At 38.7% G+C, this 20,039-nt stretch overlaps 1 protein-coding gene across 22 annotated transcripts in view; it reads right to left on the reverse strand.

Annotated features, from left to right (window-relative positions):
* The window catches only part of RBPJ (recombination signal binding protein for immunoglobulin kappa J region), a 104,247-nt gene that overhangs the window by 36,796 nt on the left and 47,412 nt on the right, over positions 1 to 20,039 (reverse strand). For 4 of the 22 annotated variants that reach the window (XM_045018944.1, XM_045018948.1, XM_045018943.1 and 1 more), the window contains one exon: positions 16,605 to 16,663. The exons of 17 other annotated variants lie outside the window; for them this stretch is intronic. Coding sequence is in view for 1 of the 5 variants with exons in the window: in XM_045018935.1 (XP_044874870.1) it covers positions 17,788 to 17,789 (2 nt within the window). In the remaining 4 variants the exon portion in view is untranslated. Of the gene's footprint in view, positions 1 to 16,604; positions 16,664 to 17,787; positions 17,807 to 20,039 lie in introns of those variants that run through there. One more of the 22 variants, XM_045018935.1, reaches the window with a different exon arrangement.

Raw genomic sequence — 20,039 nt, forward strand, 5'->3', positions numbered from 1 at the left:
TTAAATGTTATTTAAGTAATTCCAGAAATGCACCACAAAGTGAAAATATACAATTAATGCACATAATTTAATTTGCATTGTAACAGAGGAATGCCATCTTGCTTAGGAGACCACCAAAAGAGAAAAAACTATAGGGGACAGGCAGTAGCATTAATTTAAGGTGATTAAATCAATTTAAAAACACACCTGAAATATTAAACCAGTTCAACTTTCTGTGTAGACCAGACCTTAGTGTTTTGGAAGACATGTCTGTTTTAAATAAATCCACAAGCTTGAGTGAAGGATTTTGCATTTAGCTCTGAGCAGATGACAACCATCCACTCTCTGAAATTCAGGTCTCTCTAAGGTGTCTCAATTTGGGCACCCCAAAATTGAAGTAACATTACTTGTCATTTTTCCGAGTGTTGGCCTAAAACCTAAAAAGTGTATAAAAATTTATTTTACTTGTTGTTATTTATGCTTTGTTTCTTTTTTACATTCTTCTCAGCTTGAATAATGAATGCAGATTGCTCAATTTCACTTATTTTTATGATCAGTATGTAGCTGCTTTCACTTTATTTCTTATGTGTTAGTGCAAAGCTGAACTGTTTGGCCTTTGAACGTTATAAGAACTTATATGCTTCTATCTGGAATGTAAAAGTGTGTGTGTAATTTTAACAAGAATATAAGCTGCACTAACATCTATTTAGTCACTGTTCTCCTTTCGAGACTTACAACAATTTAAGGAATAAATAGGGTGAAAAAAACCTGAAGATTCACCTGCCTGAGACTCTCACTAACCAGGCAGTGAACTCTCTCTAACCAATGCCATCTGACCAACAGAAGCAGAACCTGCAAGTTGAGTAAGCAATATGACTTTGTGGAGAAGTGCGTTCTCTGTTGCAATGCCACCTATGTAGTGTAACTCACTAAGACCACCTGATTAGGGTCCAATGCTGGATGAGAAAAGTGGATTTCGAATTTTTATATTTATATTCTGACCAGATCAGTTATTAAACTTTCATTTACTTATTTATATTACAGTAGCAATTGCAGATCGCAAACTAGATCAGGATCTTATTGTACAAGAGGCTGTACTATTCAAAGAAAGGAAAAGTTCCTGCCCCTAACTAATCACAATCTAAGGCCTTCTCTACACACACGTTTTTTCTGAGTTAAATCAGTGCAACTCCCTTGCAGAGACTCTCTTATTTCAGTTTAAGAGAGTCTTATGTGGTGTTACTGTGGCTTTAAGAGAATGAATAGAATCTCCAGTGTGTGGGAGCTGAGAGTGGGAGGAAGAAGTTGGGTTTCGGTTATACTGATAGATGGACCTGAGTTAAGATGCTTTGTATATATGTTAGCTATGTAGCTAATAAAGAGTATAGTTAAGGTGCTAGCAATGAAAGATGTTAAAAAACCACCGACAGTAAAAGTTACAGAGAATTGAAAAATAAGTTTGATTGAACTAAGATGGATCAATTAAGAATTCCCACATTTCTAAAAATGTTGAGAAATGCTGTGGAAAACTGGAAAAGGTTTCAACAAGTATTTGATTGATTTTTGAGGACATAGGGATCTAATCATAAAGAAGATGTACAAAAGACTGCCATCTTTTTTAGTAGTGCAGGTACTGAGCTTAATGTTAGAGAATGAGCTCACTGAGTTTGTCTTAAAAAAATGTGAGGAATACTATTTACCAAAAAGAAATGAAACATTCAAAAGATTTCAATTTCACTGAAGAAATCAAAAGTAAGAAGAGACTTCTGCATCATTTTTAACAGATCTAAAGATAAGAAGTCAGAAACGTAATTTCCAAGAAACTGAGTCAATGATAAGCAGTCAAATTGTGATGGGTATAATAGATATAAGTGTAAGAAAAAGACTGTTAGAAGAGCCAGATCTAAATCTGGAAAAAGCAGTGAGAATTTGCCAAACTGCTGAACTTAATCAACAATAATTTTACATTTTAGAAAGAAAACAAACTGATGTGAATATACACTTAATAAGAAAAAGTCTATGGAGGAAAACAGTGAAAATATTAAAGTTGAAAATATGAGCATATGAAAGAATGTTCTAAATATGGAAGATGACACCAACCTAAACAACATCCAGCCTATGGTCAAACCTGTCATATCTGCAAGAAACAAAATTCTTTTGCAAAAGTTTGTAAACATAAAAGTCGAAAAAATTAGAAATATACACTTAGTTCAAAATTCAAAAGTCTCAGAGAAGATGCTGAATAAGGAATGCAGAGTTTATAGTACACATGAAGACAATTTGTTTCTGGGTATGTTGAAACAGTCATTTTGTGAACTACAAGAAGGATTGGACAGTACACTATCTACTAATGGTACATTTATTTCATATGTAATAGATAAAGGTGCACAAGCTAATATAACTTCAGAAATTATAAAATATCTAAAAGTAAAAACCTGTATTAAAAGAACTACATATTTATTTGCAAACTTACAGTGGTGGAAAAATTCTTGTTATAGGTATTTGTGAATTACAAGTCATAGTTAAAGATAATTTAGAAAATATAAGTTTTTTGTAGTAGTTAAGGGACTAGTTATTTTTATTTTAGGCTTAGAAACATGTTTAGCACTAAATCTAACTGGTAGAATTCAAACTATTCAGGATTCTGAAACACTGGAAATATAATATCAATTTACAGAGTTATTCACTAGCATTGGTAAATTAGATACAATGCATAAAATAGAGTTAAATGAAACAAAGAAACCAATCATACATGCAACTAGAAAAATACTCTTAGCTTTAAGAAATAGGGTACACAAGGAATTGGAAAGGTTAGTTAATTTAAATATAATTAAGAGAGTGTGAGAGTCTGCTGAGTGGATGAATTCATTAGTAATAGTAGAAAACAAAGATGGATTCTGATGGTTATGTTTAGATTCCAAAGACCTAATTTAATATGTTAAAAGGGAACATTTTAAAATATCTACCAGGGAAGAAATATTTGGACAAATATCAGGAACAAAATACTGTACTTTTCTTCTTTAGATGCTTTGAATAGATTTTGGCCAATAGTACCAGAGTAAGAAAGTCAATTGCCATGCACATTTAATACATCTTTTGGATGTTATATTTTAAAAATCACCTTTTGAATTATGTTCCGCTCCAGAGGCATTTCACAAAGCAATACAAAATATTTTTGAAAATATATATCGCACACAAGTGTACATAGATGATATAATAATATGGGGAAGAACTTTCCAAGACGCACCTTATATTGGAGTTTCCACACCAGGTAGTTCTACTGATTTAACTAAGTTTCTCAACTTATTTAAATTGGTATCATTTTCTTGTCTAGACAGGGCCTAATTAGATAAGACAAAAAGTATCATCATCCACATTTTACAGATCGCGAACTGAAGCACAGAGAGATTGAGTTGCCCACAGGTCTGTGGTAGAGCCAGGAATTGATCCCCAATATCCCGAGTCAATCCCCAAACCAGCCTCACTTTGTATACTTCCAGATGAAAGTTACAGATTTTGTTGAAACGGATGTGAGACCTTGTATAGGTACTGCCTCTACTTAAAGGAACTATTTCTAAGCACATAAATCTAACATCAAGCCTGAGAGAACAAACTACCGTATTTTCCGGCGTATAAGACGACTGGGCGTATAAGACGACCCCCTAATTTTCCACTTAAAACATAGGTTTTGGCCTATACTCGCCGTATAAGACTACTCCCCCTTCCGAGGCTGAAGGACCCACCACCGAAGACCCGGTAGGGAACCGTCCAGTGAGTACACCCCCCACCCACGTCCTGCCCCCCCCTCAGAAACCACAACTCATAACCCCCCCTGCCCTGCTCCTTGTCCCCTGACCACTCCTTCCCAAGACCCCCCAACCCTAACTCCCCCCCAGGACCCTACCCCCTGCCAAACTTGCCCCGCTCCCTGTCCCCTGACTGCCCCGACTCCATCCACCACCATCCCAACAGACCCCAGGAATTCCCACGCGGCGCCTACCCAACCCCCCCTTCCCCATCCCCATCCCCTGTCTGCCCCACCAGAACCTCTGCCCGATCCAACCCCTCCTCCCCCGCCCCAGTCCCAGCCCTGGCCCTGGCCTCTTACCGCAGCTCCCCGGGCCCGGCCGACACCGGAGCCGGAGCCGCAGGGCCGGCTCCCCGGGCCGACACCGGGACCGGCGCCGCAGCCGCGGGGCCCGACTCCCCGGGCTGACACCGGGCCCGGCAACGCAGCCGCGGGGCCCAGCTCCCCGGGCCCAGCCGACACCGGAGCCGGAGCCGCAGCCACGGGGCCCGGCTCCCCGGGCCGACACCGGGACCGGCGCCACAGGTAAGCCGTCCCGCCCCCTCCCCCACATGCCCGGCTTACCTGCCCACTCCTTTTTTCAGGCTTCCCGCGAACATTTGATTCGCGGGAAGCCGGGGAAGGGGAGGAGAAGGAGGGCGGAGCGTTCAGGGGAGCGGTGTCATCTATTAAGCCTGCTTGGATTGGCTGAGTCAGAGAGGCAGGCTATTACAACCTTTGCCAATCCGAGCAGGCTTACACCAGAGAGACACCTCCCAGGATTGGCTCAGCCGAAGCCTGTTTATACCCGGCGTATAAGACGACCCCCGATTTTTGGGGGTTGTTTTTTAGTTTCAAAAGTCGTCTTATACGCCGGAAAATACGGTATTAACTCTCTAAGCTGCTATCTTTTTAAAATACAAATACTTTTTGGGGTTGTAGGTCCATGTTTGTTTACTATAAGCCCAAATTTTGACTGCCTATATTAAATCGAGCTGCCTTTTGTACAACTGTGTTATCTCAGTCCCCTCAAGTCCATGGACAGGTGAATGTCATATCATGGCATTTTTCAAATGGAAAAGAGGATGCTACCCTCTATGTCCTGACCAATATTTCTTTTCTCACTACAAACAGGTTCTAAAGTCCAAAGCTTTGTATGCACAAATGGTCACAGTCACAGCAATATTAATATGTAATTTACTGTCTAACATCTTTTGGGATGCCTTATGCATGGAAAGCAATGTGAACAGGTATTGTTTGTATCTAACTGGTAGCAAGGACACAAGTCTCTTTTACATATGCTGCTTAGCAGACTGTTAGTGTTCAGTGAACAACATAAAGGACTCCATGCACTCAGCAGCACAATGGACCCAAATTCTGCTGCAGGTACTCTTCAGTTCCACAGCAGGTAACACATACCTGCATTGCAATATTAATTATGTTAATTTGCTGATTTTTCATAATGTATAGCTGACATGAAGTAACATCTTCTATGGGATCTCTAGATAAGGGCAGAAGTTCCCCAGTAAGGCTGAATGTTGAGAATCCCTATACAAACAACACTCAGCTTCTGGAGACAGTATATGATAGCTGGGTAAAGCTCCACCCCTTATGGGCCTCAGCTTATGCCACACTTCTAAGGGGGACCCTGTGCCACTGACACTCCAGTGGGCATTGGGGTTACTGGTGCAGATGCAATAGTTATTGGTGGGTTATCCTGTGTTGTGTGCTTAGGGCCCCAAAGATTGCCTTAATCCAACTCTTAAAACAAACAAACAAAACAAAAAAAACGAGAAGCCCTTGTGGCACCTTAGAGACTAAGAAATACATATGGGCATAAGCTTTCACAGGCGAAAACCCACTTCATCAGATGCATACCTGCCTACTGTATTTTCCACTCCATGCATATGATGAAGTGGGTTCTAGCCCACAAAAGCTTACGCCCAAATATATTTGTTAGTCTCTAAGGTGCCACAAAGACTCCTCGTTGTTTTTGCTGATACAGACTAACACAGCTACCACTCTGAAACCTTAATCCATCTCTGCATACTTTGCACCTTGGCCAGACAGAGCTCAGACCAACAGTAGCAGTTCATCAGCTTGGCCCTTGGCTGCCACAACCTTTCCTCCACAGTTTCTGCACCTCCATTGCACACTTTGCATCCTTGGTGGGACAGAGTTCTGTCCAGTTCAAGTGGCTTGTTTGCAAAACCCCTGCCTATCACATTCTCTCCCCAGGGAACACACCTTTAATGTTAGGCAAGGGTGGTCTTGACAAGGCAGGACAGCTGTTGTGTCACATGCTGGCTCCTGCTTTTATGGCAGCAAGGTGGAACAATGTGCTGTTTAGGTTATTCACTGCCTCTTGTGAACACAAAAAATTCTCCATGCTGGGTGTCTGACTCAGGCTGACTTTTTTGGGAAAACTTCAGCCAAAATGGTTCAGCCATTTCTGAGAACAAGACTAGAAATATTCCTGTTTGCTCCTGTTAAATTCTGGCAACCCTTTCTTTTAACAGCTCTCGCACCCCAATGTTTTAGAACAGGGATCTGAAATTTGGCAGGGGTTAACATTTGTGCCGAGGCTGTGTCTTTCACCATCCATGTGAAAAATGCCCAATTTTAGCCAAGAAGTGGGGAGAGGCAAGACACTGAGATTGGACAAGCCACCCATGCAGGGAGACTGGGACTGGGAGCCAATGGGGATGAGGAACTTGTGAGTGAGGGGGAGGAAGAAGGAACTGGGTGGTTGGGGGGTTAGACTGGGACTGGTGGGCAAGAAAACTGGGACTGGGAGTCTGGAGGGGTAAGACTAGGACTTGCTGAACAAAGACACTAAGTTTGGGATCAGAAGCCTGAAGAGTGATGACTAGGACTGGCTAGGTGAGAAGAACATGAATGGAACTAGGAGTCAGGGTGGGGAGAAGGCAGAACTGGGACAGGGTCAGGTTGAAGGGGACACGACATATGGAGTAATGCTTGGGTGGAATGGGCAGAAGAGGCCATGCAGACTAGAATACACTTGTCTCCAGAGCCTGGAATGGAACCCAAGATTCTTGATTCTCACCATTCCCCCTCTGCTGTCCACAACAATCTGTGAAACCTACTGGCAATGTGTACCACTCCCTTTGGACCAGCAGTACCCAAAATTTTCCTCCCACACCCCTGCCCCCCTTTACCAGTAATGGCATGTGTCCACACACACACACACTGGGCCGGGAGCTGAGTCACAGCTGGGCTGGGGGCCACAGCCTGGGGTGGAGCCAACAACTGAGCCACAGCTGGCAGCTGAGAGTTGGCCAGCCACGCCAACCGGACATTCCTCTGCACTCTCCTAGGGGGTGTGCCCCACAGTGTGGAGACCACTACTCTAGCCAGAGAGGACAACAACCTTCTACTGCATCAGTTACTCTGTTAGCACAAAGTGTAGAGGTCTGTGTTGGATTAAAAGGTTCTAACCCTGCTCAGGAACCACGTGGGTATCAATACGGTGCCGTGTGACTGAATTTCTACTTTTTCAGTTTGCATTTTGAAAAACCTAGGAAATTACACACAAGAACTATGTAAAACACATTAAGGTTGCAATGTCAAGTTCCAAAATTAGGAAATGCCAATATTAAAATTGCCTGTGCAAAATCCTTAAATCAACAAATCATATCTGTTTTTACTATTCATTCACCACTCCATTCGTAACAAGCCTAATTCAAAAGTCTGTATCACTGAATTTTGACTAAAATTCTCAAGCAGCATTTTTCTTACTTGGTCTATTTGTAATTTTTGATGAAAATATTTCTTCTTCAGTTTGCATGTGCATGGCGAAATCAACATTTACTGATAAAAAAACCTAATTCTTCCAAGCCTACATATATTGCTAAGTATGCTAAAAAAATCAGGTCCCGGGGTCTCAAGTTGGGCACCCAATTTTAGTGGGATACCTCAGGCCCAATCTTTTGACAACCATGAAATACAAAAAGATTAAGTTGCACTGAAGTGCCATGTATGAATGAGTGCAACAATGTTTGTGTCAAAGGGAAAACAGGTCCTAAACAGATCAAGAGCAGACACTTGCACTTGATTCCTCAGCAGAAAATTGGGTGAAGAAGTGTGTAATTCAGTGACATCCTCAGACATCATGGTGATGAGCATGGTAATAAGTAGCTAGAGTAGATGGATTCTTAGCCTGACTTCTGGGTCAGGTAGCTGAAGATAACTTTTTAACCTTCTTTTCTTACCATGTATCTGCATGGCTCAGGTGAAGTAAACAAAGAGAGGAAAAAAACTGCTTGATGGACAGGAAATAGCCATCATGAGTTCATGCTTGCTATACAAACTTTCTTGTTATTACCACCAAGTAGCACTCCTTCAGTGCTAACATTTGTGAAAACACTAGAGTAGACAAGGCCCAAACATTTTTTACTTACGTCTCATATAGCCTTCTGAATAATGTTAGATGATGGGGATAACAGTGACTGAGCTTTGCCTACACTAGTGTTGAGCAAGGAGGTTTACCAAGACCTGCATTGTATATCACATCACATTTACCATATGGCATGGTTTTCAAAACTATTTTAAAGTTTTGTTTCATACTAGCTAAGACCTGTCAATCTGGGCTTTTTAACTACTATTTGAGAGTCCCAGTAGAAGGAAAAGAGCAAAGAGAAGAGAAGAGATTCAGATACCAAGATGATCTGACTTTGCAACGTTATTGTAGCAATGTCAAGTGGAAACTGTAGGAGCAGAATAGCTCCCTTCAGAAGATGAGAAACAGTTTGTACGACATCAACAATTGTTTAGAGCAACCAACACAAAGGCATACGCCCCCATGTTTAGTTCTAAATGAACTAAAACCTTGAGAAAGTTATTTTAAGTAAAAAGGAACAATTTTTATATTAGTTCCTGCTATAGCTCTAGCATATTGACTGCTAAAATAAAAACTGAATTTTAAAATTTAATTGTGTGTCCTGATTTCAATGGTATCAGATAAGACCTTTCATGGAATCCATAATTTACATTAATTTCAGCAGCTATTTCATTCTAAATTGTGTAGACCTAATGTAGGATATCCAACCTACTCTGCTATGAAAGTTAGCTCTGTAGTGAATAACCCCAGTATATTTACACTTTTCCTTAAATTATACTAAATGATGATTTCAGGAATTTGAAATGTTATTGTAAACATCTTTTCTTCAAAGTGCAACATTAATTGCCTTAAATCAATATTTAATTTATTCATTTATACTGCTCCAGGTTTAAGGATTAAAATGAATAAAAAATTAAATGGCTATGTTGTAATTACATTTCCCCGTGTAACTTTGATATACTACAGGAAATAAATTTTGTCACATGTATGAATTCCAACAAGATTCCTAATTATAATGGTACCACAAATTAGTAGCTTAGCTATGGCAATCTGGACATGACAAAAATGTGAACACCAATACTTAACTGCTTTTTTCGTTCCCATTCCTGCTATTCTTTCATGTCACAGAGCTGGAACAGTAACCCAGTGTTGAGATACCATTAACAACATCTATTTTCACTTGTTTTAGCATATCCAGAATTCCTTGGACCCTCACATGTACAAGTCCTAGTTCTCCGATACGTAGCTACAGTAAGACTTCCTGAGAGACTAACACAAATTTTGAACAGAAGAATGACTCCCGTAAAGTTTCCTGGCTGATGAACAGGGACTGAAATATATTGTCACTTTATATTTTAAATATTATAATGTATAGGAAGTCACACGGTAGAAACCACAAAACAAAATTCACACATGCAGCCTTCTAAGCTAATAAGCCCCAACAAATATCTGATAAAGGCACAGTTAAAAAATGAGAAAACAGCCCATTTTACTAGAAAAAAAAATGAAAAAACACAAAATATAACAATGCAGAAACTCTGAAGTAAAATAGAACAAAATGTCTTATCTTCCCTCAAAGGAGACAGAAACATATTATAGCAAATATCTAGACCTCTTTCTAAAATATATGCTGTCGGTCAAACAAAGTTAAGGGGCTTGATGCAGAAATTACTGGGTTACTAATTTCTTTGGCCTGTGTTATTAAAGAGATCAGACCGGATTATGTAAATATTTTCTACTGGCTGTAAAAAAATCTCTGAATATCCTTGTGAAGAGAATTCAAAAGGAAAAAGCCCTGCTTCCTTCCCAGAAGCTGAGTTGGCCAAAACATGGAAATCCCTTCCCATGAAAAATTTGTTTTTTTCGAAAGAAAAAAATTGCCCTAAACTAGTACAAAATGTCAAAAAAAACAGAATTACTCACTGGAAATGTTTTTTTTAAAAATACATTCTGGGAGAACCAAAACTATTTTTTTTTTGGCCACCTGCCTGGAAATTTCAACTGTCTTAACAAGGTGTGTGTGTGTGTGTGTGTGCGCGTGTGTGTGCGCTCTCATCAATTTCATGGGTGGAGGCAAAGCAATGGGGTCTCTGCCACACCAACTCACAGGGACAGCTTTTGTCAATTTCACTTGCAGAATGTGAAATTGACAAGAGCCTTCCAGGCAGGCAATGGGAAAAAACAGAAATTTTTGGCAAAATTTAAATTTTCTACAAAAATGACATTCTTGTAAGAAAAAAACATGATGATGAAAAATGTGCAATCAGTTCTGCACAGAAAGCATGAAGCAGATATTGAAAAGGGCACAGAATATGACTGGTACAATTTCTGCCCACAAAATTTTCACCCACAAAATTGAACAGCAGAAAATTTTGCACTAGCAATCAAACTTCAGGCACAAATCAGGTCAAATTAGGGACAAATTAGGTTCAATCAAAAGCACATTTCACTTCACTATAAAAGCCACTGAATAGTGAAATGAACTCTTGTTTTAATTGTAAAAATCTCAAACCACTGACACATTAAAACGTGGCTAGTAGTGCAGGGATTGTCTATACTACAGAACATCTTTAGAGGGTTCAGACAACTTTTCATGAGCCAAAGAGAGATTTTTGCAATATTTCAGACAGATGCTTAGAGACGGCATTAACCTTTATACTGAAATTGTAGCATCATAGAATATCAGGGTTGGAAGGGACCTCAATAGCTCATCTAGTCCAACCCCCTGCTCAAAGCAAAACCAATCCCCAGGCAGATTTTTTGCCCCAGATCCCTAAAAGGCCCCCTCAAGGATTGAACTCACAACCCTGAGTTTAGCAGGCCAATGCTCCAGATTTGGGGTGAGGAGGAAACTTCCCTTGAGAAAGGTTATCCTGTTGCCTAGTGCAAGGTTTCTTGCACCTTCTTCTAAAGCATTTGGCACTGGTGACTGTCAGAAATAAGATACTAGACTTAGATGATCCAATATGACAATTCTTAAATGTGTTTATTAAGTGAGAGATCTCATGCTTTTAGATGTCATTACTGGAGCAAGGCAGCTAAAAGAACTAGACCCTACGTGGAGGTCATAGGGATAAAGAAGGTATTGGTTTTAACTGCTAGAGGAGAGTAACGCTTGAAAGACAGAGAACCTTGAACAGGACTTTAGATTTTCATAAAAATCGGTGGAGGAGTTTTGATACTTCCTTCTTTGTTGATCCCCACAGCGTGTAAGAGAATTTCTGGCGTCTGCCAGAGCAGCAAGGATAAGCAGGAAGGCAACTTCGCAGATTTGGGAGCATGATAATAGAGAATTTTTTGCTCATTTCTGCAAATGGGTAGTACACTGAGGGTCCTTAAAGGGAAACTATGGGGACTGGCATTGAAATGAACTTTGGGTGATGTTCTGGTTAGTGCTTTAGCATACAAGATGACTTTTAATCCTTCTTTTAAAAACCAAATTTCGCAGCTGACAGATGTGATTATTTTATAAACCATATGACACAAACATTGTAACAGTTAAATCTGAAAAAGTGAAAAAATAATAAATAACTTCAGCTTGGTTGAGGAGCAGTTGGAGGGAAGTTTCCATTATTTTTTTTAAAGGCACTAACAAAATCAGTCTGACCACTGTACTTTCATGTTTTCTCTCTCCCCACAACTCTTTGTAAGTCACTTATGGGTTTTTTTAGATTGCAAGATCTTTGGACAGGCGTCATGTCTTCTTGTACGTTTGTACAGCACCTAGCACAATGAGGCCTTGATCCTGACTTGGACCAACCAGTGCTACCGCAATATAAACAAAACATATTTTTAAAAAGCATATATTGTGTTGCTATGTTGTTCTGAATCCTATTCTTGTCTATTGATGACCCTTGTGCCCTACATATTCATATTTGCAATGGTAAAATTCACTTTACTAATAGTATTTTTATAAATTTTGCTTAAAGTATTGCTACTGGCACAAGGTTCAATTAAAAAAATGCAGAGAATGAAATTCACAATTGCCTAGTCAGTTTTATATTTATGAAACTTGTATGGGAAGTAATCTTTTTTTCAGCAATTAATTGGCTTGAGCAAAAGCTGCATCTGCTAGAATCTTTATTTTTCAAACAGCCATATTGGGACTCTACTTCTCCTTTACATATTTTGTCTTATTTCTGGTCTCTCTCAGGTAAAATTTATTTATAACTGAGTAAGAGGAGTGCCAGTTTTTTTATAAAAATATATAATTCCAGAATTACTGAATATGGGAATGCAACAGATGTAAAATATATGGACAGAGTCCCATGAAATCCTGAAAATGTATTCAAATTAGTCTGGATGTGACAACATCATGTGGAATTAAAACTGGCTAATAATAAAGCGCAATGATTCGAACTGAAAGGGAATAGAGGTGTTAGAGAAGGGACTATCTTTTGCCATCAGAGTTCAGCTAGTTATTAAAATATTAATACTTCTGAAAATAGGAGTATACTCATTAAATTTCTGGTGATACAAAATTGGGCGGGGTTGCAAACACTAGTGAGGATAGACAAATGATATAATGCACAAAAAGTTTAACTTGTAGTCAAGTTTTTCTACTTGCAATTCCACACCAAACACACCACTCAACACACATCACTGAAAAAGCAAATACTAAAAACCAATTTCTGCTTAACAGGACTTTTAATTAAATCAAATTTTACATATATCCTGAGTGAAAAACTGTCTGCAAAACTAAAATCACCTTAACTCTAACAACCCTATAGGGACATCAGCCTCAAATCTTCTCTTTTTTTACTATAGTTCACAATTAGGGCCTGATACTGCAGAAGTTTGCATAGTCAATGGTATGTAAGATGGAGGCCCCCTAAGTTGTTTCATTTTGGATCAAGGACTTCAAGGGCTCTAAGAGGTTTGCATATATAGTTATTGACATCTTAAATTTGTAAATGCCAATGTATGGTGTAATGACCATAACACTGCCATCCTTCTATGTTCCCTTGATTATACTTTTCATAAGAACTTGGAAGCAATATGTAAAAACCTTAAATATGCAGTATGATCCAGGCTTCAAAAGCTTAATATCTATAGACCCAATAGTTCTGTATTTACATATGTGTATATACGAGTACTTAACACATCAGTGACTTGGGTGTTAGGGAACCATAGTGACAGGAACCAAAGACAAAAACATGAATCTTAAGCATCTGGGATTTCTCTATGCTGTAATTAAATTATTAATTTGTAAAGTATATATTTTCCTATGTTGTTTAAGGCTGTGAAGATCTGCGTGACCGTAAACACTGGTAAGACTGCTGTCTGCACATCACCAAAACAACTGTAATCCTCCCATGTAGTGATGTCCTCAGAAACAAAAACAAAATCTCCTAAAAGACAACCTTATCCATTCATGATTTTTTTCCATTCCGTGGGTGCATATTCATGAATGATTTTCATTGATTTAAAGCCAGAGGGACCATTGTGATCATCAAGTCTGACCTCTTGTATAACAAAATAATTTCTATTAAACTCAGTGTCACAACTGTGTATTTAACCTGAGTTGTTGACTCTCAGTTTTCAATATTTGATTGTTGTCAGATGATGTTGATTGAATTAGGTATTTGATTTGTACTAGACTAGATTTTTGGTTTTCTGACAGCTGACCCAGGTGTCAAGAAGCATCAAATAACATGCAATGTGCTGTTGAGACCCTGATATGAGATCTGTATTTGAGCAGGTTGCGTTCTGCAGTTTCCCAAAGCTAAAAATCTGTAACACACCAAAGCCATGAACTTCAGGCTTAAAAACAAACAAACTGCCCCCCAACACAGTTAAAAAAATGGAAGCAGGTTATTTTTTAGAGGCTATCCCAGGAACTAGGGAGCCATTTGAGATTTGTTGTCACTTAATATGCAAAGAAACAAAACCTATTAAGATGCCATATGCCCCAATATGCATATTTTGAATTTTTTTACTGAAATATTAAGGCATTTCATACTTTATTATTCCAAATGTTGCATGAGGCATGGAGCAAAAGGGTAGTTGACAATCAAGTGCCTTGACACTCAATTAAATGTTCATTGGTATTACAATTTGTTAGAATTTTCTAAAATTCAGAGAATAGAAGGCACCTTCAATAGAAAAATCCTAATTTCTAAAAAGAAAAATGTAGGTTGAATAACCAGAAAAATGTTAATATTATACTGTAGAGTAGCTTTCCTAAGAGATATGGTGGAAGCTACAATGCTAGTGACATCTGATACTAAACTGGACAAAATACTAGAAACATGTATTACTGTAGGGAACAATCCTGCACTGAGAAAGAGATAGACTAGATAATGTGATGGGTCTTTTCTCTCTAATTTCTATCATTCCATAAATAAATTCTTTAGAATTTTTAAGTGCACTGGCTGCTCTCATCCCCAACCTTCCCTCATAAGTTAACTTTTACTGATTATCAGAACTTTAGAGGCCGTTGCAGCCCAAGTCAATAAAAGCTGTGAAAGTTTACAACTTCTGCTTATTAGTCTGGGTAACTTCTGAGGGAAAGGAATCTTAAAATTCCTCAGCTTGCTCACATCCTAAACATTTTAGATGCCCTTTGCTGCTTCCTCTCACTTAAATATGGCCATGAAAGTTGTTTCTGTGTCATTTCCTCAATAAAAATGCTGCTGGAGCAGAAGCTCAGTTCTATGCAGAAACCACTGAAAATTATGCAGATCCACTGTACCACAGTAATGAACATTTTTAAAAGGGCTCATTTGTTTAAAATACTCGGCAGACTCTCTCCAAAATGAAGTTTTCTTTTTACAATATGCCTGGTTATGCTGACAGCCTGAAAAATAAATAGTGTTGCAAAGGTATTCTGCATCTGAAGAATTGGCACTGTTCTTGGAAAAAGTGATCTTGCTGCCCCCTCCCCTGCCAGTACAATTATATCATAAGCACAGCCTTTAGGGTCTGGGTCTGTCAGTCAACACAAATCTAACAGTTCACAAGGTCACCCCTCCTGCCTCAGCCCATGCAAGGTATGCGTATACACTGATAAAATCGCTTGCAGCCACCATGACACTGCAGACATTTATTATTTATATGCTACAAGCATTTAGAGGCTGCGATCTGAATTGAGGCCCCACTGCTCTAGTAGTCATATAAACACATTTAGAAACAGTCAAGACAAACGATAACAAATACAGACAATGTCAAAGGTACGTCATTAGTTAGCCTCAGCCACTTTTAAAATGAACTGCAACATCTGCACCACGCTCATACTACAGCTAGCTTGCTTCATCACTGCTGACCCAATATGCACTCTTTGCTGCCCAAGCTACAAAACAGATACAAGAATTAAAAAACTGCACCAACCTAATGGTTCTGAGTGACTGAAAGTGAATAAAGGCATGACATCTCCTACCCCTGTGCTCCAGTGTCACTTCAGCTGCTCTTCCCTCTTTGGACGGCCTAACTCCAATATGATTCTTTGGGGAGTCCAGAAATAAAAGAATAAAACAGGCTCCCCCACCCCAGTCAATACACAGAAAATTCCTCAACTGTCCTTCAAAACTTTCTTAAAAACCCACCTGTTCCATGATGAATTCCACTGACCATGGACCATTATATATTTGTATGGCATGGTCCTGTACTACACCAGACTACATTCACAGACGGCAAGTCCTCAAAACAGAGAACGTGCTACTTGTTCGAAACAAGTCTCCTATTGTACAGCACTATACACACTTTTGGCACTATACCAAATAAAGCTCACATAAATACAAGAGACGAGCGCTGGTTCACTTAGTCACGCCCTCTCACTGGAAATCACTTGTTCAATTAGAAACTCTCCCCCCCCCCTTTTCTTACCCTCTTTCATCCTCCCACAGTTCTTTCATCGCTGTCTGCTCTCTTTTCCAATCCTCACAGAAAGAAAACATAGGCAGCCACAACTGCAATGCTGCATCGTTGTTCTGTTTTAATAAGTAGGTTAACTTTTAAACAGTTTACAAAAGTAACAAGCTCACTTATACAAAAGTGTCATTTTGCATTTGGAAGAAAAACTCAGCTAGTAAATTATCACAACTTCGCTACCTAATTCCAAGGAACACAAGCTACAGTCCAACCTAAAGCGGTTAGCATTTTAATCCAACTAAAACTCATGCAATTCTGCCACAAGGATAAATAAATAAACCAAGAAAGCCAGTACGATAACTTGTCTAAAGACAACAATGTGCCTGACCATAAATCTGACAATATTTTTCATGTATTCAAATGGTATGTAGTTATCTGCTGTTATAGGCTGCACTATTCCAATTATCTAAAATCTATGAAAGGTTAATATAAAATTAATATAAATACAGAAAATCAAAATTTAACATGTTTATTCTAACACACTATAAAAGGAGTAATTTTTAAAGATATCTTTTATCAGAAAAGCTACTGCATTTTGTATTAACCCCTCGTGAATTAATAAGGCTGACTGAAAAGCTCAGTGCAAACTGCAGACTTTCAGACACTTACCTCAGCAACTGAAAGAGATATCAGCTTGAAAAATCAGCATGCCAAGAGAATCTCAGTCCCTAAAACACAATATAATTTGGCTCAGCTATTATGATTACACTGGGAATGTTCAATGTAAGGCTCTAGTCTGAAATATCTTTATCCACCAAAAAAGGGACGAAACTGAGATAGCAAGAGGTAAAATATATACAAGTAGTTCAGAAAATTAGCCATTGAAATGATCAGTGAATTTAACAGGTGGTCATACTCTGGAGTGATATCATAGTGTTACGTATTTAATGCATCTCAATGACTGCTACCTAATTTGCTCAACTTACAAGTTGATGTTTTTTCCAACTGCCAGCCCTGTAAACTTCCTCTGGGATCTCAAAGTCAGGTTCTGTTCTCTCTTGAGGCCTGATCCACATTTAAAAGTTAGGTTGACATAGTTACAGTACTCAGGGGTGTGAAAAATTTACACTCCTGAATGCTGTAGCTATGCTGACCTAATCATCAGTGTAGATGCAGACAGATCAATGGAAGAATGCTTCCATTAACCTAGCTACTTGGAGAGGTCGAAAACCCCATTCCATCACCGTAGGAACAGTCTACACTACAGCACCTAAGTGGAATAGCTACAGTGGCATAGCAGTACTACTGTAGCACCTATAATGTAGATGTGACCTGATCCACATATCACAATCAGTAAGAGATTTTGCAACTGAATTTAGTTATTTTTCAGAAAATAATCCTACTCACGCTCCCAAAGCTGTACTAGCTCTACAGTGCTAGCCAGAATAAAAACTTATTTTTCAGCTGATGAAAGCAGAAAGACTGAGTCAGAAGGACCATTTTTTACAGTTGTTTTCTGACCAAAAATGCATAGTGGAGTTCAGACTATAGCAGCAATTTCTAAATTGCAGTAGGAGTTAATTTAAATTAAATAAACCTTCTCAATATATTATGTGTTTGCTTCTGTTGTTAGACCTCTTAAAAGTCATAAACTGACAGAAGTTAGAAATGAAAGAAACCTACTATTAGGCTATTTAGGCAACTTTCCTGCCAGCATGGGATTGGTTGTTCTCTACAGTGTAATATGAGGTTTTGTTCTATCTTGTTTTCAATGTCCGAACCGTTCCTGTTCTTAACTATACCTTCCATCCCTGAAGTGGAAGACAGTAATAGACTTTAATCTTATACTCACATGGAAGGTGTCTCGTACGAATCACATAAAATCCTGAGCCATAATGAATTTCTTTTAACTGCCATCATTCCATGCAATGCCAGTACTACACACTATAGAGAGAAACTATGAGTGACCCAACAAGGAAGTGGTAAAGGACTAAACTGAGCTTGCAATAGTGTCATTACCAAGGAGGAAGGCTCTTGCAAGACTAAACCAATCTTGCTAACCTTAAAAGGAAATAATATTTTTTTTCCTGAGCATTTCTGACCCTCTTAAACAATCTTTTAGGCTCTGGATCAGGATGCTCACAATCCACTTTCGAGAGACTTCTACCCACTGCTCAACTAAGGAGGAAAGGGTGATCATTCTTTTGTGCTCTTACGCTTACCTATGCCCCACAACAGGGAATTTCATCACCACTACTGCAACCACTACTTCCCTACCAACGGATCAGTTACAGCAAACAAAATAAAATACAGTTATTGCTACAATTTCAAAGAAAGAGAAGACAGAGAATCCTAGCAGCATCTCAAAAGAGAGACTTAGTATTTGAAGGAAACAAAAAATTTGTTCAATATTTCCACACAGTCTCTCACAACAGAGCTGGAGAAGGTGAAGGAGAGCTTTCCAAGAAGAAAGGATTGTAGCTACAAGTCTGCCATAAATCTTAGATTGGTGTTGCAAAAAAAGATCAATTGTTAACTAAGGCCATTTCTATGGGTGCTTCAGCAGCACAGCTACAGCACTACAGCTATGTCGCTGTAGCACTGTAATGCAGATACTTGCTATAGCAACTGAAGGGGGTTTTCCACAGATTTAGGTAATCCACCTCCCCATGAGGCGGTAACTAGGTCTACGGAAGAACACATCAGGAGTTTTTCACATCTGAGTGCTGTAGTTATGGTCACCCTAACAGTAAGTGTAGACCAGGCCTAAGATTAAAAAGGACAATGAATCTGCAGCTTTTAAGCAAGTGTCTTGTAGGAGTAAAATCTGGATAATAAAGTTTTATTCTGCTAGAAGTTAGGAGTACTTTAGCTGTATTGTTTCAGTGTGTTGGTGACTTGCCTGACTAGACTCTGTTTTGCTGCTTTCCTCCCAACTTTGGACAGACATTTAAAATATATGGGGATTACAGAACACAACGCTTTGTGGCAGTGAAATGTGTTAACCCTTGTGATATTTACACATAGTGTAATAACATTATATTGTTTGAGTATAACTTGGAGCTAAAGTATCACTTGTGTATCTTGCATTTATATTGAAATACTAAAACAATAACAAAGAAAGTTCTGCACTTTAAAGAAGGCAGAACTAGTCTACTAAAGACAAACGCAAAAAGGGCAGCGACATCCCAGGTATAATATCTAGAAAACTTGAAAATATGTGAAAATATGATTACATAACTGATTACCCTTGCAAGTACTGTGAAGTCTTAAATTCTCTCTGTGATGGAGGTACAATTAAACTATCAAGGTGGAAATACAACTCTATTTTTTACAGTACCTTCCTGAGAAAGTTCCTCCCCACTCCCTTCCAAGAGTCAGTACTGCAAACTCAAACTGAAATTTCAGAGACAAGCTGTGTTCCTTCTGGCTCATCCATCATTAAGTCTAATAAAGATCTTGCAGCTGGAATTCAATTAACAATTCTGTTTATGATGCATGAGCCAAAGCAGAATCTAGATCATTCTCCTACAGGTGTGGGAAATAGTTTCAAATATTTTTGTCACCAAGGTAAGATAGATAGAGAGACTGACTACACTGAGAGAATACAACTGTTGAGTATGAAGGTGTCATTTTCATACGCTGTCACTCTTTTGACTATAACCATATGTGAAAGGACACCAAACCCTCTGCAAGTGAAAGCAAGAGGGACATGACATTCTTTCTACCTAGAATTCTTCAAAAGTAGAACCATTTAATAAAATAATTAACTTCAACTTAGTAGTCAATCAATAATTCTGCTTTTTCCAAATCCAAATAGCTAGGTCCAAAACACCTCTTTAAAAATAAAAATAAAAAAAATTGAACAGGCTACTCTATTTACATATAATTTAATAAAGTTTCAGTGGAAGGACCAAGAAGGCTGTGTTGGGGAGGGATATTATGACCAATTTAGAATCATTGCCCTAAGTAACTTTTGGAACCCTCTTACCCTCCCCTACCATGCTGTAGGTAAGGACATAAAACAGAAAAAACACTTCCCAGCAGAAATAAAAATCTTATTACCATTGATAACCAACATGTGGGAAGTGGGTTTACTCAGAA

Source organism: Mauremys mutica, chromosome 5, assembly GCF_020497125.1.
Source record: "Mauremys mutica isolate MM-2020 ecotype Southern chromosome 5, ASM2049712v1, whole genome shotgun sequence".
NCBI classification, from domain to species: Eukaryota; Metazoa; Chordata; order Testudines; family Geoemydidae; genus Mauremys; species Mauremys mutica.